Genomic DNA, 24257 nt, shown 5'->3' with positions numbered 1-24257 from the left:
TTTGTGCGAAATTAGACGATCTGTTATTGGTGACAAAAGTTGTTTCTAATTTCACGTCCACTCGAATATCAACACAACGTGAATGTTAACAAGAAATGGGAATTCACTTGATACCAAACTGTTGCTGCATTGTGGTGGCTTTCCCTACGCTTTCAACTTTAAATATAGAAATGAAGAGATATTATAAAAAAATATTTAAACTTCAAATATCAATCCATCAGTGCATAATTCAAATTAAAAATGTTTTTTTTAATAATTTTAAAATTAGTCATTAAGCGTTTGTATTGCTGTTTCAATGCCACTTGTGGTACTCCATAGTTTCAAGTCTTTAGTAAATGAGAAATTGAAGCAGTATAAAACTTTATTCAGCAGTAGATTCAACTAGAAAACGTGCTCAGATGTTTAGGATTAGCTTCATTGTATAGAAATAAACCTTACAACATTTAACAATATTCAAAATACTATAATAATGGAGGACCGAGTTGGAATTGCTGTTTTTTTTTAAAAATTTTTTAAAGGAAAAATCGTAAATCTTTTCTTAAATTGAACATCCTTCAACTGTAACTGCCCATTTCTGAAATCCCCCCCCCTCCCGCCCCCCAGTAGAGTTACATAATGACACTGCGTGACATTTAGTTTTCAAAGAGGAGATTTATTTTGTACACCATCTGGACAGAGGTCACCTCTTATCGAACATTCTCAAAACATGGGGAACATCAGATTTAATGCACGCGAATGAAAAGGTTCACCACAGAAGGGCAGTTAACTCAAACCGTTACGCCATCGTGAACTCTCGTCAAGGACATTAAGTTGAAGAACATAATAACTCGTTAACACTTAGTGCACAACACTGACACACTGATAAAACCTCTACAACAGATACGCTATTTAAAAACCTGCTCATGAAGCCGTTTGGGTTTTAAAAGCAAAAGTCTGAATGTACTGCAGTTTTCACCTGATTTTTCTTCATGTAGCACAAATCAAATCATCAGTGTGCTTTTGATAAGGCAGATAAGCATTTCTTTTTTTTCTTTTTTTTTTTGTGTGTGCTGGATTAAGATTCGTGTTATTTAATTGGCCTTTTGAGAAACGTCAAAATCCCAAATAAATCCGGGAACAAACAGACCACAACGAAATGTAAAGACGACGACGGACAGACGCACGCACATGTAAACACGGACACGTACCGTACATGCAGCCTCTTGATAACATGTTTTACCTGCTTGGTCAATCAAATCTTCTCTTTTTTTTTTTTTTTTTCATTTGGGGAATTTTGCTTTCTGCTGCATGTCGACCCCTTTTATTTATTTATTTTTTTAACCGAACACCAAATGTAAAGATATTCTCTGAATATTTACCCCCCCCTAAAAAACAAAAAAACAAAACAAAACATACAACATTGTACACAAACACACCTCGTCGGGCCCGAACATCCGCCGGACTGTTAAAACATTTGACGGTAAAATACATCTAAGCCAGTATGTACAAATGTACACTGATGCAGAGGACAATATATCAAGGACATTCCAGGTATATAACCGTTAGGCACTAAAAGGTGTTTCAGTGTAACTTGGACCACCTTTTCCCTCCGGACTGATCCAAAATAAGACCCTGGACTAAATCCGATCGACCGCGCGTTGGGAACAAATTCACTTTCCAAAACACTGACTGTTTTTCAAACAATTGAGGTTTCTGGATATTTAACGCTGTACACTTTTTTTTTTTTTTTTCTTTTTTTTTTGTGTGTGTGTGTGTGAAAAAGCTCCTAAAATGAATGACAAGATACAGAATACCTTGTGTAAATTCAGTGAACTATACCAAAAACAATCATCGTGGTTCCACAAATTGTGCAGCTCTCCATCTACGGTAAAAGCAACATATTCAAAACATGCATTTCCACCAAAATACAACCGACCCAGCAAAATATGAAAATATATCATATTCACTCTCGAGATCTCGATATGCTTCAATATCCGTATCTAAAATAAAGGTAATATCAATAATCAGACTTTTAACCTTTTTTTTTTTTTTTTTTTTTTTTTGGTTGGTTTACTCAAACTGGAAAAAGTGTTGATTGACTCTAAACTAAACGATTCAAAAGACATCGATTTTTTTTTAATTTTATTTTTTTTTAAATAGTGTCAACTCTACAACAGGTAAACAGCAGAATACGTTAAATGGCATTCAATAAGCTAATGCTGATTATGATAGGGTTAAAATTTGGAAGGAACATGCTGGTACTTTGATCCGTGACTGTTTCCTGGACTCGGACTGTGTTACGTGTAGAACCTTTTCCTCCTCGTCATCGCGGTCGGAGGGAGGATGAGCGGACCTCAGAGGTCTGAACCCGATCAGTGTTATCAGAAGAGTTCTGGGACTCTGTGGACGTGTTGTAATACTGAAGACAGGGACGGCTGATCCCAGGTCAGGAAGCTTTCAGATGTCCATGTCCACAGGCCGGATATCGCCCGTGTTGTTCTCTCTCACCCACAGCTCTCGGTCTTTGGCCGGATCCACGTTCTGCAGCAGCTGGTCGACCGGCTCGGCCGTCTGGAGGCACATCAACAGTAATATTTGAACATGAATATTCATTCAGAGTGGGTTGATCGCAAGAGTAGCTGCAGGTGGGACAGACTGGGGAGCTGTGGGCAGGCAGGAAGGAGGCAGGGCATGGAAAGAAAGACTGGGGACCTCTGGTGGACGGAAGGAGTCACACGGGGAATAAACCGAATTACTGAAAAAGGCAGGAAGACCAAAAACTATGACGTGCATAGAAACAGAAAGAAGCGCTAAAAAGACAGAAATCGGCCACGAACAGATTGAATCGACTACAAAGAGAGAGAAAATTGCAACAAACAGGCTGAAAAAAAGCTATAAAGAGACAGAAATATGCCACAAAGGGACTGAATCAACAAAAATAAAACAGAAAATGACAAAAAAAAACTATGGAAATGGCAATAAAATCACAAAAAAGAGATGAAAAACAACAATAAAGAGACATAAAAGGGCTACAAAAAGGCTAAAATAAGTCAAATGAAACAAGATGACTGAAACGGTTACAAAGAGAGAGAAAACCTGCAACAAAAAGCCCCCAAAAAACATTAAATGGCATAAAAGGCACTGAATCGATCTCATGGAGTCATAAAAAAATCAGCTACAAAGAGGCTGAAACAGCTCAAATGAGACAGGAAACGACCACAGAGACATGAAATGGCTCCGAAGAGACCAAAAAAACAACAACCAGGAGACAAAATGTCTACAAAGAGAGGCTACAGACGGAAACAGACAAAATCCATCACAAGTAGAAAAAAGAAATCAACACGAGGAGACGATGAAGTTACGAAAAACAAAAACAACAAAAGGACAAGTGAAACAGTGGAAAGGTCTCTTCTCGTGATCAGGAGCGACGACACTCACGCTCTGGTTGAACATGTCGGTTTCGTGCCGCAGGGTCGTGTACTGGCGTAAATGCTGCTGAATCCACTCGATCCGCTCAACCTCCAGCTTCTCCAGCTCCTGCAGAGGAAGACAAAAAAAAACAACATCCGTGAACCTCTTTTGTGTTTCGATGACATTTTAGCTTCACTTCCTCGCTGACTGCGGTTCAAACAGAACGCCTCCGATTTATCTGAATATAATAATAAAAAGTAAATAAAAAACAAAAAAAGACAAAAAATAAAACACAAAGACTTTGTCGCCCTGTCTTACCATGCTGGTGGTGACCATTTCCTCGAACCACTTGGACTGGGTTTGGTTGTAGAGGTCCACGCAGCGCATCAGGTCGTCTCCTGCAGAGTCCAGACAGGAAAATCAGATTCAGAGGACAACAAACAAACGTTACCGCCTGAACTGAGTGGGCATCGTCGTCCCAGACATGTGTAATATGTGCTGCAACCCTGTACACGACCAGCAGAGGGCGCTCGGGAGCCACAGCTCAGTGAGTTTGCAAGCTGCCGCACAGACGCCTGTTTACACCAAAGTCCAGTTAATTAGCGTTAATAATCGTTCAATTAAAGGTTTCTAACACGCTGTAATGTAGTTATAATGTGATAAAAAGGACATTTTAAAGTGTTTATTAATGCACAACAATTGTAACTCTAATTTTTGGCATTTATTGTATCTACTTTGACATATGAATTAATAAACACTAATATCTGCTCACAACAACATTTAACTGTAAAATTAGGCTGTAAATACCACTTTTTAATAGTTAAACATACATCGTAAATATTTCTTTTTGAATGTCCAAATTAGACTCGATCTCTCCGTCCAGTTTTTTTTTTTTTAATTTTTTTTACTACAAGCCAAACCCTGCAGGATATTTCAGCTCTTTACATCCTTGAAGAGGAAATATCACAGAGGCTTATTAAAATTCATGCAGCGCAGGTAGAAGCACGTCAGCGAGTGCAGCGAACCGAGATGACGTCTGGCTCGGCTTCGAGGTCGCAGCGACACAAGGCGTCGTTTAACTGAGCCTCATGAGCGCTATTGATCAGTCCGCTGGACGGTGACTAATCTACTGAGTGGAAAGATTAGTTCCCGCTGAGGGAACAGAGCACAACTGTTGAGGAGGACGATTACAACGAGGCCTTTCTTAATTAAAGTGTCACGTACAAAGGGACTCGGGGAGGATTTTTCCGACTTTTTCTTTTTCTTAAACTGATGAAAGAAAAAAAACCAAATAATTTTCTCAATATAATCACCGTGCAGCCACAGTCTGCAGGATATTTCATTGAACGCTGAAATGTTACATCACCCTGCGTAACTTCAGCCTGCAGGCGGACATGGAGAACTTAAAGGAGAGTTAAAGGTCCCACTTTTTCTGTATTTTATTTGCAATCTTGAGATTTATAAAATATTTTTAAGTGGTTTTAAGAATCAAAAAACATCTCGGTATAGTTTTACATCTCTCTGAAGCTTCTCTCTAGAACAGACTCCCGTGTCTGATCACTTCATATCAGTGGCCCTCTCTTCTGATTGGCTGACTCTTTTCTGAGTGGCACACTCGCAGGCCAATCACAGCTCTTCTTCCATCTTGCAGCTTGTTAGCGCCATAACAGTGCTGAGGTGCTATCATGTGACATCGCAGCAAGTTTGTGACATCACAAACTCACACACAACTGCTTTATTTCTCACTTTTTATGCATCGCCTTTAATTTATGCTTTTTCTACATTTATTCATTTATTTGCTGATTTCTGCATTTGTAAATGTATTTTATTCATGTACTTTTGCATTTATTTGTTAATGGATATCTAAATTTATACAACATGGGACCCTTAAGTCTAAATAACTAAATGCAGAAATCTGTATTTCTACATTTATTTATGTGTGTATTTCTATATTTCTTTTATATAGTTTTGACAGGAATCCTTAGCTTCCTACTGGTTCGCCCAATTGACCAATCCTGGTTTAAGTCAAGGTTAGGACCGCCCACCTAATTTGCATATACAACATTTTGAATACTTTCTTTATCTTCACTGCAGCCGGGTCAGTCCGCGCGGCCACACTTCGCCGACGCTTTGACCTCTGACCTCTGACCTGCTTGGGTGGATTTCCGCCGGGCCTTCTTTATGTCCTCCTCCGTCTTGTTGCTGAGTTTGATCTCCAGCTGCTGGGTCTTCACCTCCAGATCCTTCTGCCTGTCTGCCAGGGCTTTACGGGCCTGAGACACACACGCACACACACACACACACACACACACACACACACACACACACACACACACACACACACACACATTATAAAAACAATGAGTCATTCATCATAATCCTTAGATTTACTGAACTTACATCTATTACGAGAGTCATTACAGCCTTTTCATGTCGGTTACTGACATCCGCGCTGTGATCCTGGTCTCATCCTTTAATCTTTTTTTTAATCCATATCATCGAGTCTTTCCTCTTATTCTGCACAGAGGCGCCTCTCCAAGGTCACGCTGCGATAGTGTTTGAAAGATAAACATACCGTATAAAGTACATGTGCCAGCGGAGGCACGTTGTCAACTGAGAAAATCTCTTTCTCCGTGTAAATAACAGCGTTAAGACAGGCAACCATAAATTATTGCGATGGCATCAGGTCGCAGATGCCGAATTGGATTAAACAATAATTCGAGCAGATCTTGTGTATCGCAGGGCTACGACAAAACTAACAAATCTTTTCATTATTAAATCACTCAGCTGTCTGTTTTCTCAGTTAATCGTTCCTTCATCATTTGTTCTGCAATGTCAAAAAGGGAATTGAATCGTATTTTAGAAAATGGCACGTTAAACATGTGTAATGTTTTCACAAGAAACAGGAAGTGTAGTATTGCCATGGAAACATTTTTTTTTTCTGAGCCTCTATTCGTTTTGCATTTTGGAAAATCAAGTATGCCGAATTAGTTATTACCATTTTCTTGAACTGTACGATTGGATGGACCGACAACGATCACTGAATGACTTTGATACTAATTAAATCTCTAAAAACCTGACGCTTCTCAGGCAAGTTCTGAATGGTGTCCAATCCCCCCTTAATCACTCTAATGAACATGATCTTTTGGAAGATGGTTGAAGGTCCTGAAACTCACATTAGCATAATTTGCTTACTACAGGTAATAGTTAACAATTTTTCAATTGGCAAAATCTACAGTTGCTGCCGAGAAATGAGAAACATCCTCTGTGGTTTCAAACATTTCTCAGAATTTAAATGGTAAATATTTCCTCCTTTATGAGTTTAATATGTACCATCTGCTATTAAAATCGCCAAAACATAAACTTCTTGGTAGAAATCCAGGTGCGGAAAGAAATGCAGCTAAAAATGTGAGGTTGGCTCGGCTCCTACTTTTGTTTGCCTTTTTCTGTAAGTGGAAACGGAGCAGTCACATACTTGCTGCCGCCCACCACATCGTACCACCCAAGTAGAAGCGAAAGACAAAAACACAAAAAACACTCATTCATGAAGCGGGTGGGAAGCGAAAAACGCCGAGCGGCGATGGACCGAGCGGAGGAGTCGTTATGTCATCGCTCTGATGTAAACAAACCGGTCGAGAGTGTCACGTTCCAGATCTCGACTCCGAGTTACCTTCTCCACGCCGGCGTAGCGGCTCGCCAGCTGCTTCCTGAGGTCGGCGATGTGGTGGTCGTACTTCTTCAGGTCCTTCTTGAAGTTGTCACCTCTGAAGGTCAGCAAAGGTTTCTCCACCTCAGAGTGGAGCTGAGCAAAAAAAACAACAACAACAACAACAACAACAACAAAAATAAGTGTCCTCAAGTATTGATCTCAGTGTCCATCTAAAAAAAAAAAAGAAAATCAGTTTTGGCAAAAATCATCTCTTAATCTCTTGTTTACAGTTTAATTTGCTTATTAGTAGTCTGTAGCAGTTACAATAATATCAAAATAAGTGCCAATAAATGCGACTCGTTGCCGACGCAGCCGTTTTCTTATTCTGCAAAAGTCAGATTCATCGACGTAAACGGAGATTTTTATAACACTTTTAAGCATTTTAGCTTCTCTAAAGATTTTCCTGTCAAATAACAAAATATGAGGCTCCACAAAAAAACAAAAAACAAAACACAATGTAGATATTGACCTTGTTGGAGAACTTGAGGTGAACTTCGGCCTCGTCGTGGAGACTCTTCTTCAGCTGAGTCCAGGCTTCTCCGAGAGTCCTGACAAAACACCGACGTGAAATACCGTGAGATCGCAAGAAATATAACAAACATAGTTTTCTTTTTTCTTTTTATGATAACTTTACTCTTTCAGAATGGAAGTATCATCTGAGTTGAAAAGCTGCTCACAAAGAATGAACCGGGCAGAAAAAAAAAAAAATCACTTATTATCATGTTAGCATTTTAACGTTAGCAACATTAGCAAATGTGCTCCGAAAGGTTAAACTGGTGTATTTCGGGGGATTATTTGGATTGGTCAAAAAATACTGAAAAATATGCTTTTTAATTTTTTTATATATTCTATGTATATGTTTGAGAAGAAGATATTATATTACAGCTTTCATATTTTTTAGGTATTTAAAAGATAACCCACAACAAGACATTTGGCAAAGCAATCCAGATTGCTTGTCGTCCCTGTTTGCAGGCGTCACTCAAGACTTTTTATGAGTTGTTTAATGTTTCAATGAATTCCTACAAACACACACTTGACTTCTGGTTTAGAGTTTGCTCCAGTTATATTTTCATGAATAAGATAAAGAAATCGTGGGATTTCCAGATCTGGAGCGCAACCAAAGTCCACCGTTCCTCGAGCCAAACCTTTTTATTTTTTTCTCCATTTCCTAGTTTTGAGATCTGCTCAAAGGTTTTCAGGTTTTTTTTTCCTCTGACAAGACAAACACGATGTTCGCCGTCGTCTTTGAGAGGAGCATCAAAGGCAAAAAGAAGTACGGGAAGTCTATTTTTAAAAACGCGGCTCCGGTGATCACTGAAACGGCTCGTTTTTTGTTGGTTTTTTTTGTAGAAAGGAGAATTTTGAGCTGCTGCTGCACTTCCCCTGATTCATTGTACGGTTTTCTGTATTTTTTTTTTTTTTTTTTACCCCACTCACCCTTCCTCCTGGGCTGCCAGGGTGCTCAGAGACAGCTTGGAGAGGTTCTTGGCATATTCCTCCTCAATCTTTATCCTGAAACACCAAGAAGGAGAAAACCATCAGCTGCCTGGCTCGAGTCGGGACAGAAAACCGTTTCAAGTGAATCAAAAAAAAAAGAAAAAAAAAAGGCTGCTATTTGCTGCAAATGAGATTCATACATAATTATGATTAATTCATTCATCTGAGGGAGATTCAACCAGCGTAGCCATGTTTCTGCCCTTTGTAACCCCCCCCCACCTCCACCGGCCTCACATTTACCTTCCACATCTGAGTAAATCTGTCACCTAAAGAAGGCCACGAAGGCTCTTTGATTTAGCATTCAGATGTTCGGGGTCTCAAAACGTGCGAGGATATTCGTTTAACTTCCCACGACTCGACGCGGGACGTGAATAGAGCTTTATGTGAGGAAAAAGTGGAGCTGATTATACGGAGAGGCGTGAGATCGGATGCTAAAAAGTTATTCATGGTTGCTTCGGAGCTTCCTGCTCCGGGTTCATTAGGAGGTGCTTTGTTTCCATCTGGAGCTCCTTAATTATTGAATGAATGAACTGAATTGAACTTTCATTCATAAATGGCGCTTTTTTTTTTTTTTAAAGGATTTAAATAACAATAAAATAAATCCGTATTTTCTCACGCTCTCCCTTTGAAAAGATATCGTCAACATTTTGATGACTTTATAAAATTTGAGTTATTCTGAGCCTGTAAGTAGCAGAAAGTTTCATTTGACAGATTGCAGTTACACCCAAAGTTTTACGTTAACAAGGACAAAAGAACAGAATCTTGTAAATACTGATGGTGATGAGAACTAACGGAGATAACAGCTCTAATCTAAACACTGATAAAGGGCGTCAATTGATTTTTTTTTTTCTGCATGTGTTGAATTTAAAAGCAGAAAAACAACAGCTTGATTTTTGTACTTGCGCTGTAGTTTCCTAATTTAATGCCAAATCCCACAAGTAAATCCAAAATCGACACGTGTTAATCTCAAATCTTAAAAAAAAACCTGCCACAAATGTATAGTTTCTTTAAAACTTGCCCTAAATTTGTGGACAGCTGAGTTTTTTTTTTTTTTTTTTTTTTTGCTCAAACAATATAAAATAGAGCATTTATTGCTTTTGTTGGGGACTATTTTTTATCATTGGATGAATCCATATTTCTATCTTTAGGTTAGTATTCCTGTAGCGGAACGGCGTTTATGAGATTAACTACAAGTCTGTATATTTATAGTGATTAAAAAACAATTTGTACCAGCAACAGGAGCACATCAGGAATTAGATTAGATTTAGTTAAGAGAGGATTTGTTGACAGTAATAGAAAAACAGAATATATTTTCCTTAAAGAGAGGTGGGCGCTGACATAATAACCAACTTCCTGAACCCTCCGTGTAAAGTTTTCTCCTGCAGACACTGTATTTTTTTTAACGAGTCAAATAAATCCCGCCGACGACAAACCGCCTTCCTCCGGTGGGCGCCGGAGCCGTTGAAAGCCGTTACCTCTCGTGGATAAACTCGGCCATCTCCTTCTGCATCTGTTTGCCCTTCAGCTGCTTCTGCAGGAGAACCTCGAAGCCCGCCACCGAGGTGGTTCCCTGCGGGTCCTTCTTGTCGGTCTGAGGAAGAAGGAGCACATCGTCGGGTCACGACCGGCGGACCAATCGACGGCCGCGGCTTCACGGACAGAACGTCTTGCGACACCTCTCAGCTGTTTACGTCTGAGAGCGTGTGTGTGTGTGTGTGTGTGTGTGTGTGTGTGGTGGGAGAGGAGGCGGGGGGGAAGGGGGTGGGTGAGAGTGAGTCAGAAAACTGTGCACGAATGCGTTACTCACTTGCATGTCAAGGAAGGCATGTGTTGGTGTGTCAATCACTGATGGGTGTGTGTGTGTGTGTGTGTGTGTGTGTGTGTGTGTGTGTGTGTGTGTGTGTGTGTGTGTGTGTGTGTGTGTGCATGAATGTCAAACAGATTTGGGGCGACGTGCAGCTCTCTCTGGAACGAGGAAAAGAAGATTCGTGTCGCACCGGCAGGCCGACGGACGAACGAAACATACATCACGACGCGACAGCAGGAGAAGAAAAAAACGGGTTCATGTTACGGTTCTTCGATACAAATCTACTTGAGGATGGAAAACGTACGGAAACTGAAAACGACAGGAGTCACCGGGGGAGACGTGGATCGTGAAAACGTCTTCTGTTACACGAGGACGAGAGTGCCGGATCCGTTCACGTGTAAAAGCATATTGAGCGTTTTCGGTAATTCGATTGAAGCGTTTCGCTTTTATCTGCTTTAAATGTTGAAAGATTTGTTCTAAAGGGAAACAAAAGGTTGTTGACGGGAATCTTCTGGAACTGGAAAATCACCGGTTCTTTATTTAAAACAGTTGGTTTGGATCACAAAAAATGACCCACACTTCATGAGATTTAATGGTTCCAGGTCCTCAAATGTGGCAGTTGTAGTAAATTCAGCATCTTTTGCTTTTGGCCTATTGTTCAGACAAAAAGCGAACATGTCATGATGTCCCGCTGATGCTTTATGATCGTAAACCGTATATAAAAGTGGACGTAGCGTCCAGATCTGAAAAATGAGTTGCAAGCGCCTTAAGCTGCAATACCAACGAGGGCCACTAGAAGTCGGCTCCATAAAAGCCTCCATAGACTCCCATTCAACTTCTCTCATCAAATACAAGGTCGATACATTACCTCCACATGTTAATATGGTGCTCTTAGCTAAAGTCGCTCCTTCTTATTCGTTCTCTGGCCGTCCATCTAAAAGGAATACCGTCATTAATTAGATATTAGGCCTCAAAAAGTAGGTTTCTGGGGGCGTGTCTGCCAGCTCGTCCAAATATGGTCACTTCTTACCCAAAACAGCTGCTGCGGATCACAAAAGGTTTGAACGTCTATTTGTCTTGTAGGATTGTAAAAATGAATCCCCGGGGGGACACTTTTGTTTTAGTTCCCGCATCGCAGACGAACTCACCCAGAAGTAGTCGCAGTAGCTCCATTCGTTGGGCTTGAGGAGCTGCTGCTCCGGACCTTCTCCAGGAAGGGGGAACGTCACACAGTTGATCTTGAGAGGGGGGAAAAAAAAAACAACGACAAAGATGAGGAGCGCGGGCCTCGAAGATGTCGCAATGAGCGAGGTTACGGGCCCTGAGCTTCGGCTGGATCATGCAGATGGGAAGGAAAAAATAAAAAGGTCAGACATGAGTAAATACATGTAGAAGGTGACCCATGAGGCTTCGGGGAAGGACGGGAGAGGGGGGGGGGGGCAGGGAGAGAGACAACACTGCCCACTCAACAACACAAAGAAAGCTTTTTCTTCTGGATCCGTCCAGATCGAACAATTGAACCCGGTGCTCTGGAGAATCTTGCGGCGTCGCAGATGAACACGGCGGCGGCTCGGCCTGAATACAGACTCCACGCTCCACGGCGTCTTCAATTCCTCTCTGGGGCTGCAATTATGTAATGTTCACCATCTGTGAGCACCCCCCCCCCCCGCCCCCTCCCGCCCTCCCTCCACCCCTCCTGGCACGGCGTGATACCCTCTGTGCCATGTCGACCGCCGCTGCACACCACATCGGGCATCCAGACAACGAGGCCGCGTCCGCACAAACACGGCGAAACGCACGCTGACTCACCGTGTTTACAGCACGAGTTCACCGCTGCCGCACGGACGGGAGGAAAAAACATAATCAGGCAACACGATGGAGCAGCTGCCTCTCAGCTGCTTCTTCTCTTTTTTCTTTTTACTCTCACATTTCAAATAAAATGCAGAACGGGGTTTTACCGAACCACTTTAAACACTTTGAGATCAGCCGTGAGCACACGGGACGTCCCGGTTCACCGCCGCTGAGAAACGCTCCGGGGGTTAAATAGTCGTAAGTTGAATTGTCTTTTGACAGGACGTCAATCAAAGTGGCGTTTACAGGAAGTCCTTTCATTTTTGATCAATAACTCCAAATTGGTATTTCGGCCGGTAGAGAAAGAGCTCGTCAAGAGCTTTCATTTGATATTTGTCACTTATGGTCGTCGCCCCTCGACACGTTATCACCTTTCAAAACAAAAGGTACAAAAGGGGTTTCACATTAAAAGCATCGAACGGGGAAGAAAAACAGAAATTAAAAAAGCAAAGTCAACGATTGATGTGTGAGTGGTGAGAGGATGAGAAACCTTTACAAACTTCAATGTAAATTATTTCTGCGTCATTTATTCTCTTAATGAAATCAAGTCACATGTTTTGTCCACCTAAAGGCAGCTCTAAAACAAAAAACACTGACCCTCCACTTAATTAATACGGTTGACGTGTCGGCAGACAGTTTAGACTTCCATTAGACATGAAGCGACGTTCATTTGGAGTCACGTTTATTTCCAGCTGACAAATTAAGGTCCAACATTCACCCTTTTTTTTTTATATATATATATTTTTTTTTTAGCTCCGTGTTTGGTCTCCTCCAACTCTTCAGTAAAATAGGAGGCTCTTCAGCTGCTAAACGCTCCACTCTGTTCACCAGCTGCTTTCTGAATAGAGTCTCCAACTGTGACTGTCTCTCCAAAAACAACACTATGGGTTCTTTCACTTCGTTTGGTCCGAATCCATAACGGCCCGGCGTGAAAGGAACCACAGTCAGGACCCGAAAGGACCGACATAAAGAGGTGGTGTCGTTCCGGGGAAAACTGAACCGTGAACCTTTTCGGATGGTTTACCCTTTCCGACCAATTACAGGAAGTTGAAGCCGCCTATTGTGAATTATTTACCAGTAGAAGAAGAAAAAAGCACGAAGAGAAGTGAAAACGAGCCGATGTGGCGCGTTGGGAGACGAGGAGACCAAGAAATTAGTTACGATTTGGTTTCGACGACAAAATCAAGTCAGCTTGAGAAAAAGAAAACACGGAAAAATACCAAAAGCTACAACTTCTTTTTTCTGAGAGCGAAATCAGTGCTGCCGGTGGGGCCCGAATAAAAACAGCATCGTGACGACGGGAACGATTCATTTTTCTCTATCGGCTAAATTTGAAAACCAAAAAAAACACGCTGACGTCCAACTGATCGACGTCGAGTACGAACGGGACGCAGCCCGGAGCTGGTGATGATCGACGGGAACGTAGCTTCGTCACGCAAAGTCCTTCGGCAAACGTGAAGCCGAAACCAAACCGGATTAAACGTTTCCAATTTAAGAGAAAACGTGGACGTTGGTGTGAAAACGATGACATCAGCGATATCGAAAGCTGTGGATAACAACTGCTTCATTTACAGGTCAATAAAAGTCCTCCCGTTATATCGTTGGTTTGCAGCACTTGTCTGTGCAAACTATTTGTCATCGCTACGTGTTACGAGGTCATGTTTACAAAAGCCTTGTACAATATACACAGTAGACTAATGAGGACTTTTGTTTTCACACACACACACACATACACACACACACACACATACACACACACACACACACACACACACACATTTGCTTTATTAAAAAGTATTCGTGCACCGATGAAGTCCACGTTTGCATCCACCTCCTGCTTTTAAACCGTCACCTACATCGAGCGGACGCTTTCCGCCGACCTCGTCGCTCTTCACCTGAACAGCTCCCCGATAAACAACTTCAAACATGACTAATACACTCCCCCCCCCCCTCTGTTTTATATAATCGGCCCAAAATAATCCAGAGGAAATGCTAATCTGGCTCGTCGATAAGAGAGAAGCCACAAAGGAGCGGCGCTTTGTTCATTTTCTGCCTCGGAGATCACGCTGATCGTCACGGGCGCCACGTTTTCCATCACGCCGGCTCCGCATCGATCACGACTCGATGTTCTTTGTTTTTTTTAATCCGCCTCTCTCTCTCGCAACAAAATGAGACCATTCATCTAAGACAGGAGGCCTCGTCCGGCCAGCGCACTTCTGATGGCTGCTCAGTGAGGCGCTACCATATTAATCCAGATCACCTGTCTTGTGACACAGCGTGTAATAAATCCTTCTGAGGGATGCGAGGGGGCCTCTGGTTCTGGTTCTGGTTCTGGTTCTGGACGTTTGAAGTCCAGCCTGTTGGACTCGGGCGGTGCTGCGATGTTTGAATTCAGCACAAAACAAAGCCTGCGAGCAGCACTACGAACAGCAGAACTGTCGAGTGAATTGGGACGAGGTTATTTTTATTTATTCATCCAGGCTGCAGGCGATGCTTATTTCATGGAGTATTTTTTTTTACTGTTTATTTATTATCAGTGCTGAATTGAGGAAAAAGAAGAAAAAAAAAACTGACCGAAGAGCGAGCGGCCCGTGAGAGACGTAACCAACTAATCGATTTTCGGCGCTCGAACAAACAAACGTTTTTCCTCTTCCATTTCTGAGCAGCATATTTCAGCGTAAAGGCTGTAGGATGCTCTGCCACTGTTGCTAGGTGACAAATTACTTTTGCTGTAAAAGACCCCCTCCTCTCCTCCTCCTTTTACACACACACACACACACACACACACACACACACACACACACACACACACACACACACACACACCTTCCCATAACAAAACAATCCCAGACTTCCTCTCCATCAACCACGGTTGCCTTTTCTTTTTTTTTCTTTTTTTTCGCTGACCAATCAAAATCTCCCGTCCGAATCCCGCCAACGGAGCCGGATGAGACACCACGCAGCCTAGCAACAAGTCTTGATTTGAAAAAAAAAAAAAAAAAAAAAAAAAATCTTTGATTGGTCACACGCGGTGAAGGTGAACACAAGGTCTTCCTCCCGTCTGACGCCTCGGCGTCCGCTTCGCCAACAGTCGTGGATATGTGTGCGTCTCCATGACAACTGTGAAAGGGGGTTGTGTAACGCGAGGTGCACCGTGGCGAACAAAAAGACACCTCCGAGCGGGCCGACGTCATCGTCATCACCTGTGTTTTTTTTTTGTTTTTGTTTGCTGTTGTTGTATTTTATTTGTCTGCAGCAGGAATATTTAATTGATTCCTGCAACATTAAATGTTTCTTTTTTTTTTCTCCCAGAGATGAAGACTTCTCTGCAGACCAGGTCTCCAGTTAAAAAGCATTCCTCTCCTCTGCATGACGACTCAGCGGCCGCTGATGAAGCCAGAGCGGTGAAAGCCTTAAACAAAAAAAAAAAAGAAAAAAGGAAGAAACCATTTTTTTCTTTTTTTCCAAACAGCATGTCTTCAGTGAATCTCTGAATGGCTCCCACTCTTCTCTCCTGTATGGCACCGTTTTCCATTTCAACACCCCATTAATCAGTGCTATTGCCTTTTGTCACCATGGAAACTGGACTTGCTGCGTCTCTCGCAAAGGTCTGCTGAGTGTTTTATTTTATTTTTTATTTTTTTTATCACAATAGACCAGACTGATGGCTCCCGTGGCTGAAACAGGTCAAATCACAAAACCACCTCAGTCCCCCCCTAACCCACCCTCCCCCACCACCACCACCACCACTACTACACGGTCGCCGTTATACCTCCCTCCACCGCCGCCTCCGTTATGGACCGAGAAGATTGCGTAACAGCAGCTAGTGTCTGGGCATCTTGAGACAAAGCTACTGTACACTTCCTCCTCCTTCCTTCCTTCCTTCCTTCCTTCCTTCCTTCCTTCCTTCCGCTACAGAGGAGTCTGCAGCCGGGACGCTACCTCCAGCATCATGTGGAGATGGACTACAGCTTCAACACACCGAGCAACAACTGGGTGACATAAACACACACCGACTCACATCAGCGCCTCACTTTCACTGGAAAGCAGGAAAACGTGTAAATTCGTCTCCGAACAGGCGTTAAAAATCAATATGATGGATTCAGGGAGACGGGAATGAGTGCTTGGATGGCTTCTTCATTCAGACTAATGTGGCGTCCAATATGCAGGGAACCCCCCCCCCCCCCCCCCACCACACACACACACACACACACACACACACACACACACACACACACACTCTACTCCAGGAGGACCCATGATGCCTTATGAGCTGAACGACAGTGTCAACAGATGGTGGAAGAAGAAGAGGTGGAAAATAAACAACAAAAGAACATCAGATGAGAACTTCTTCACAGACACTCCGGGGATGAAAAGGAGGAAGAGGAGGAAGAAGAGGAGGAAGTTACTCACAGTAGTCTTGGTCTCCTTGACCTCCCTGATCTGCCGCTTGGCCGGCGACAAGGAGCCGGGGGGCTGCGAGGAGAGACAGGAGGGATCATCAAAACTCTCCTCAGTGTCAAAGCTGGCTTCCATCATCGTCCCTCTCTCTCTCTCTCTCTCTCTCTCTCTCTCTCTCCTCCTCCTGCTTCTCTATTTCTGGGAAAGCCTCTCGCTCTCTCGCTCGCTCGCTCTCTCGCTCTCTCTGCGCTCTCCTCGCGCTTTCCCTCCTCCACGCAACCGAGGCTGCCTTCAGTCTCGCAGGCTACAGAGCGAGTGGAGAGAGGAGTCGCGTTGCAGGAGGAGAGGGGAGGGGGGGGGGGGGGGGAGAGGAGGGGAGGGGAGAGGAGAGGAAGGGTGTGGGGGGGGGGGTGGGGCGAGGAGGAAAAGGAGGGATCGGTGGCGGCTGTAGAAGCGTGACGGAGTCTAGCCCTCCGGTTAAACTGCTGCCACATGAGTTTTTTAAGGTTGGAGGCTGCTGCTGCACCCCCCCCCCCCCCCCACACACACACACACACTCCCATCACCACCATCACCTTCACCCACCTCCTCATCCTCGTCCACCCAGAGAGAGAGAGAGAGAGAAAGGGGAAGACCACTGAGGCGGTTCATGGATGAAGACGCCAGAGCACAAAGAAAGAAAAAGACAGAAGAAGAGGAGGAAGAGGAGGAAGCAGGAGAGGGGGCTGGGGGGGGGGGGGGTATTTACATTATCCCTGCCACACCTCCCTTTCCAGCCTGATAGTGAGGGAGGAGCAGCGGTGGTGGTGTATGGATGGAAATGGCTGAATGATGATCTTTTAAAAGACTAATTACAATTGGGACTGATGTTGGAAGGGGAGGAGGAGGGAGGGGGGGGGGTGAGGCAGGGAGCCAATCAGACGCAGCCTTTTGTCATCGTGGGTTTGGGAGTAAGCTGCATGCACATTTAAAATAAGGGTTAATAAAAAAAAAATAAAAACATGCACCGAGGAGGCAGATTCAGCTGAAATATCGGAGCGTGTTTTGCAGCCACGCGGTCGTCACACGCTACACGCTTCACCCCCCCCCCCCCCCCCCCACCCCACCACCAGGCGTCAAAAACACGGAGCGGCCACGCGTGATCACTGCAGCGCTCACACCTACTCACAACGATCCACCTGGTTTCCCGAACAAACACCGACGCATCGCCTCCACCGACGGAGCACGACGACCACGCTTCTCCTCACCTTCGCTGTGCAGAACATGGCGGCGGCCAGCCTCCGACCGGTCCACAAGCCCGGTTTTTGGGAGATCCGCAGGCCCCCCCCCGGCTTGAGCTCTGATTTGTTTTGGCTGGGCTCCTTTTCTGACAAACTCTGACACCCACGTGGAGTCCAAAATCTCAGCCGCCCATATGGCCCGACCGCCGGTCCATCGATGAGCAGTCCATCGTGCGATCGTGACACGGTGTGCCCTCATCTGACAATTAGTCACGTGGTTTGGCATGCAGTCGGTCGTTGGCCCCGGTTCACGGGACCGGCGGGAGCGGCCCTGCTTTCAGCGGAAACACTGCGAACCGAGAACCTTTACAGGTGCCGGAGGAAGAAATGAGGCTTCGATGAGAGACCGACTGAGACCGAGGAGGTCCGACAACGATTCTTTCAAATTATAGTTCAAGCTCTGAGCGTCGTGACGTCGTCAGATTGTTTGTCGTTATCATCAAACTGTATAAAAGTGGACGTAGTATCTGAAAAGTGACGCCAATGCAGAAGCGCCTTAAAGTGCAATACCACCGAGGGCCACTAGAGGTCGGCTCCAAAAAGCCTCCGACTCCATAGACTCCCATTCAACTTCTTCCATGAAGTACAAAGTCAATAAAAAAAAATGTCCACCTGTCATCACGTTGTAAAGGTTCCTTCCTTCTTATCAATATTCTGGCGGTCCTTCGTAAAAATAATCTCCAAAATCAAGACAGCGACGACCAAAATGATGAACTCGAGGCTTCAGAATGGAGCACAGAAAGAGTGGGTGATGTCACCGCCTGGTTTGTTATCCCAAAATCTTTTTTTTTTTTTTGCAACGAATCCCAAACATGAGCCCCAAGACGACTTCTATATATTTCCGCTCAAACTAAAAAAAAGTCCGCTTCCAGCTGTGAGGAAATTATGTTGTAGAGAATCAGGTGATGTTGTCGTTGTGGAAGGAGTCCGAGCAGAGAGGAGGTCGGGGTGGACGGACGGGTCAACGAAACATCATACAGAAAAACGCGAGAGTTTCGGTTTATGAGCACAGACGAACAGCATATTTAGTTGATTCCGAAAAAAAACCAAAGACCTGAACGTCATTGCGTTCCTCTTTCGGCTCACCTTTTTGTACGCAAGAGGTTTCCCCAGAGAAACGTCAGCGGTCTCTGAGGGCTGGCCGGTCTTCGTACCGCTGAGGTGTCTGTTGGCTGAAGAGAGAAAAATGAACCACACCTTAATGACGAAACAGACACCTGGAATCGTACACATTTAAGCGATAACTCATTTACGCCTTTTTGAATTATTTCCCTTTTCATTCAGTTCAGTTTCGGATGAAAAGATCTTCACTTTATCCCTGCAAAGTCCGTAAAACCGTTGAAATAAGACAATTTCATCCGAACAAATTCCAGTTTAAAAAAACAGCACCCACTCTAAAAACGGCACGAAAAATTCTGTTCAATGGTAAAATCTGCTAAATGTACTTTCTTAAAACGAGCATTAAACTAGCGCTAAAAACATTATTGAACCCTAAAACTAGCAACATCTTTTGGTCTTAAGCATTTTTTAGCGCCACGTCAGCAACAAATTGCCACAAATTCGAATTAAAGATGTTGATGTCAGACTTGGGCTGAAAAAATTGGGCTGAATTACCTTTCAGAGCATTTAAACAAGATTATTTACCTTTTTTTTAAACGTCATGAATTTCCTTTTTTTGCTTCATTAATTTGTTTATATCATATTTTTGGACATTTTGTAACGTGCGGACTTCAGGAGGATGAGCGTCCGGGGATCGAACCGAGCACAAAATTGTCTTTTCAGGTTTTGTATTTCTTCCCCTCAGATCCACATACGAGTGCATATTAAGAGCTGTTATGAAGAAGCCGGGCCCCTCGGGGGGGTTTCACAGCTCCGTAGTAACGTCCCCGGTTTCATCCTACGCGCCCGTAATGTTTCTTCATGGCCGGTGATTCACGAGCTGTCGGCTCGCTGCATATCAGCGCGGCCCGTCTCCGAGCTGAAGGTAAAACACGTGAGGCCCGAGGCCACGCGTCCCAGCCGGGGACGCTGGTCGGAGCCGGACGCCTCCGGCTACTTCAAAAATAGACGGTGGTCACTTTGCATAAAACGGAGGGGGAAGAGGGCGGGGGGATGAATCTACGACCCTTGTTGACCTCCGGTCGGTGACCACTACAACTGAGCTCTGACACACGCGGTTAGTCATTTGAGAGAAAACTGAAACAGGAGATTTTTTTTTTTGCACGAAGTTAAAACCAGCAGCCGATTAGCTTGACTTAGTTTAGTTTAGTTTAGTTTATTTTAGCTTAGTTGAGCACAAAGACCAGAAGCCGGAGGAAACAGCTAACCTGATTGACCTACCGTCAAAGCTAATAAGCCCAATAATCAAACGTATTTTTGTCTTGTTTGTTTAATTGGCGCAAAAAACCAGCGTAAGAAAGAACAATTTTATCAATAAGATCGCAAACCTAAATGTTTTGTGTATCTGTGGTGTTCAGAAACCTCGAGTCTCATCTCCTTCCCTTCAGACGCTGCTCCAATCTCTGCAATTCCCTTTCCTTTCAAAGCAGGTCACATCACCCACCGACTTCCTGTCCGGGGGACGGGGGGGACGGGTGGACGGAGAGGACGGGTGGACGGAGAGGACGGGGGGGGGGGGGGTGTCGAAGGCCGAGGCCTTTCCTTAAACTTCTTTGTCTCTCTCCGAGGAGGAGGATCACACTTGTCTGGTTAATCGGCGACAAAACTCCCCCGCAGCTGACGGCCTTCCCCCGCTCCTCCCTCCTCTCAGTGTGTTCGGGCCGCACGCCAGCAGAAAGAAGAAAACCATCTGCTATCTGGCTCACATGTCGTTAGCGAGGACGCTGGCAGCGATGAAACGTAATCAGCCGCTCATTAAGAACGAGGAGGATTTCCTGCGAGGAGAGCGAAACCGGAGCTCCACGATAATGCAGCAGAAACGCACGCTTACACGAGGGATTCCTCGGAGGGTTTCTGTTTTTGGGGTTTAGAAGAAACGGAGAATGAAGTGTGTCAAACTCAGCTGGAGGATCGTGGTCTTAGAATAACGAGCAGATCAGAAGTGATGATGAGCGATGGCCAAAAGGCCCAATCTGTCCGACGGGATAAACGATGAAAAATGAAGCCACGACGTGCGGAAATCATATTTATCATCAGCTCTCCATCCCATTTTTTTTTGTTTTCCCGCCTCTACTTTCCCCTTTTTGTATTGTTGTTTTTGTGGCCTTCAGATATCGCGAACCAGTTGTACCATATGGCGAGGAGTTGTGCGGTGCCAGCGGTCTCTGCGGGGCCTCAGCTGACTGGGAGGGGCGTCGCCATGTCGTTTCTGCAGGAAACCAAACAAACAACAGGAAGGATGAGGGCGGAAATAAAGAGGAAGAAAACTGTGGCACAGTTCATGACATTTTTGTTTTTTCTTGTTATTTATATGTTTGTTATTTTTATGACTCCCGTCTCTGGACTGAACTTTACCCAAAACATTCCTGTTTTGGCGGGGTGGTGAAACTTTTGGGAGGTAAAAAAAAATTGCCTTTCAGGATCGTTTTCGACTTCCTTCCTGTATTTTAGCTGTCAATCACACGCAGGTTGTCACGAATCATTCCACCCAGCGGAGCGGAGAAGTCCTTTACGCCGCGGTGACTGCGGGTGAATCGGTGTTGGTCCGCGGGTCCTTATGTGCGATCAAGCTGCTTCTTACGAGTGAGGATCAGCAGAAACATTTGGCAGCGCCGCGACTGCGGTGGCAGCAAATCAACGCGCAAATGTCCAAATGTGTGAACGGAGGCAGACAGTCAAAAATCTTGGAAATCTGTTTATCCTGAGTCAAAAAAAATATAACCGTGATGTCCATCATTTTTTTTTTTTTTTTCTGCAGCCTTTTCATTATAATATCCAATTTTACAGTCACTAATCTCCCCAATGGATGTAACTGTCTTCATAGTAGATGTCATAATGTAGGCCGGACCAGCATCTCAGTCTTAGTTTACATTTTCCCCAGAACAATATCTTTTTTCTTCGTTTAACTGCCGAAAATTAGGTAACATTCAATAATTAATTTGCGCAACAGACATACTCAATACTTATATAAATCTCTATGTATCGTTAGCATAACTATGGAAACATATCTAGTTATTTTTTTTATCATCTTCATGTTGAAGAGGAGAGGCCCGAGTACGGAGCCTTGGGGAACTCCGCAAAAGTAGCCAACGTTTTGTGTCTCTTCCTATTTGTTTCTTCGGTGTTTTATTTATCCGTTGACATCTATCGGCTCAAAGAGGACGCGCAGCTGCGTGAACGCTCGCTACTCGTCCACATCGTCAACTTTCCCATCATCGCCAGAACAACTCTCAACCGGGAGACGGGAGGTTCTGAAATGGAAAACGCAGCATAAGGTCGGCGTGCAATTCGTTAAAATTAAAAAAATGTTGAGTGTTGGTTGGTCACAGGTGACAAAAACAGCGTTCTCCAGATGTTTTGTATGCTTCGCTCCGTCTGTGTGCTGACATCAGAAAATAAATTTTTGAAGTCCGTTATGTTGACGGTTTAACTGGAAAGCCTGAACGAACGATCACTCCGGCCGCTGAAAGGCTTTAATAGTTTTGACGGGTTTGTGGTCGTTTTTTCTCGGTGGGACAGAAAACGTCGTTCGGCTGGCGGGCAGGTTTTTATCAGCTGCCTTCAGGCTGGTCGTAAATTGTTTCTTGTCTGAACTAAATCGGCTGCTTCTTTTTCTGCTAACAACACCAACTGTCGTTATGCAACTGTCATGTTTCTGTTTAAGTAAATCTTTCTCTCATCGTTCCCAAACATCCCGACTGTCACATTCACAGCTCCAGACGGGAATTAATTGGAAAGATTTCATCTGAGCCTCCTTCAGCGCGTCGCGTCTATTAAGTGACACAGACGGAAAACAACAAGCAGCTTTCTAATAACCACAGTAATGCTCATTGGCAACTCTACAAACACACACACACACACACACACACACACACACACACACACACACACACACACACACACACACACATCTCCAACTTTTTGAAGCTCCAAATTCAGACATGAAACAACAGCAAACTCGAACAAACAAACAAAAAAAAAAGCGACTGCTGCAGCGGCATATGGCTTGTGAATGTAAAAATAGCTTTTGGGTGATTTTTTTTTCTGCTCGGTGTGTGTGTGTGATAGTGTGTGTGTGTGTGTGTGTGTGCGTGCTATGAGCCAAAGTGCAATCACTGCCAGAGCTGTTGTTGATGCAGCCTCAGTGTGTCCCCGTGGGAGCCTGTCCTGTCCCTTTGGTTTCCCTCCCAAATGAGGTGTAAAAAACACACACACACACACACACACACACACACACACACACACACACACACACCGAAGCAGATGTTCGCGAAAGGTCGCCTGCCGCCGAGCCTCTGCGTTAGCACGCCTCTCCTTCGGTCTCTCGTTACGGAGCAGCGTATTAGAGCAGAAGACAAACAGCAACAGAAAACATCCGTCCACCGCTGAGGTGCCGGCTGCCGCCGCCGCACATTTAAATATAATCTGATTAAAACGGATCAAATCTGCAGGCGCGTCTCCGCATGGACGGACTGCTGAACCACGATGACGGGGAGGAATAACAATGAGTCCTCGTAGTGTGGAAGGCAGCGAGAGCCGACCGCTGCGATATCTAAGCCGAACCACGTCCGCCGAAATCAACCGCTCGAAGGCAAAACCGATGGAATCCGATTGTTTGAAATCGATTTCCCAGCGTGCGGCGTTAAAAGAACAAGTTAAGTTCGACCTCATGCGGGACCCAGAGACGACCTGCTGCTCCGGCGTGTTACGTCAAGATCCGTCGTGATGATCATTTCTGTGTTTGTTTTTAGCTACACTTGGAAAATCAAACGTTTGAAAGGATTAGTGTAAAAAAAAAAAAAAAAGGGTTTTGTTGGGAAGCTGCAGGGAACTCGCACTTTTGTTTCATCAAACTGCTCGACCGTGTGATCCACGGCCGCCTCGTTGCCTCTCGTTTCACAGACTATATAAAACTGCACGTTGCTTCCGGGTCCAACGGGTGAGACCAGTACGGAAGCGCCGGTAAGTGCAATACCACCAGCGGCCACTAGGTCAGGCTCTCTTGTTTTCCAGGTGTGTGTGTGAGAGGTGGGGGGGAGGGGGGGACTCTTTTACCTTTACTGGAGCTGTTGACGTAGTACCAAAGTCCCTCGGGTGACGTGTAGCTCCTCCATCCGGGGGGAAGAGGGCGCCTGTCAGTCTCCTCTCGGGGCGCCGCTGTCTCCTGCCACCATGAACAAACACCCATTTTTTTTTTACCAGC

At 44.5% G+C, this 24257-nt stretch overlaps 1 protein-coding gene across 2 annotated transcripts; it reads right to left on the bottom strand.

The window, feature by feature from the left end:
• Positions 1-631: 631 nt before the first annotated feature.
• On the bottom strand, positions 632-24257 carry gas7a (growth arrest-specific 7a). Of its 2 annotated transcripts, XM_069165196.1 has the most exons (13): positions 24110-24257; positions 21186-21263; positions 19022-19107; positions 16668-16730; positions 11552-11641; positions 10072-10187; positions 8537-8611; positions 7569-7647; positions 7061-7192; positions 5540-5663; positions 3709-3788; positions 3418-3516; positions 632-2550 (listed from the first exon to the last, which is right to left on the bottom strand). In XM_069165196.1, exons 1-13 carry the CDS (start codon positions 24240-24242, stop codon positions 2437-2439), a joined length of 1269 nt encoding a protein of 422 aa, XP_069021297.1. In that variant the 5' UTR covers positions 24243-24257; the 3' UTR covers positions 632-2436. The 2 variants fall into 2 exon arrangements, with proteins under 2 accessions (XP_069021297.1, XP_069021298.1); XM_069165197.1 differs by lacking the exons at positions 19022-19107; positions 21186-21263; positions 24110-24257 and having other exon boundaries at positions 16668-16987.

The sequence above is a fragment of the Embiotoca jacksoni genome, unplaced genomic scaffold (genome assembly GCF_022577435.1).
Source record: "Embiotoca jacksoni isolate LCO1_2020_lvr unplaced genomic scaffold, fEmbJac1.0.p SCAF_34, whole genome shotgun sequence".
NCBI lineage: Eukaryota > Metazoa > Chordata > Actinopteri > Embiotocidae > Embiotoca > Embiotoca jacksoni.
Note: the sequence above shows the minus strand (reverse complement) of the source record. Positions and strands in the feature narration are given on the sequence as shown.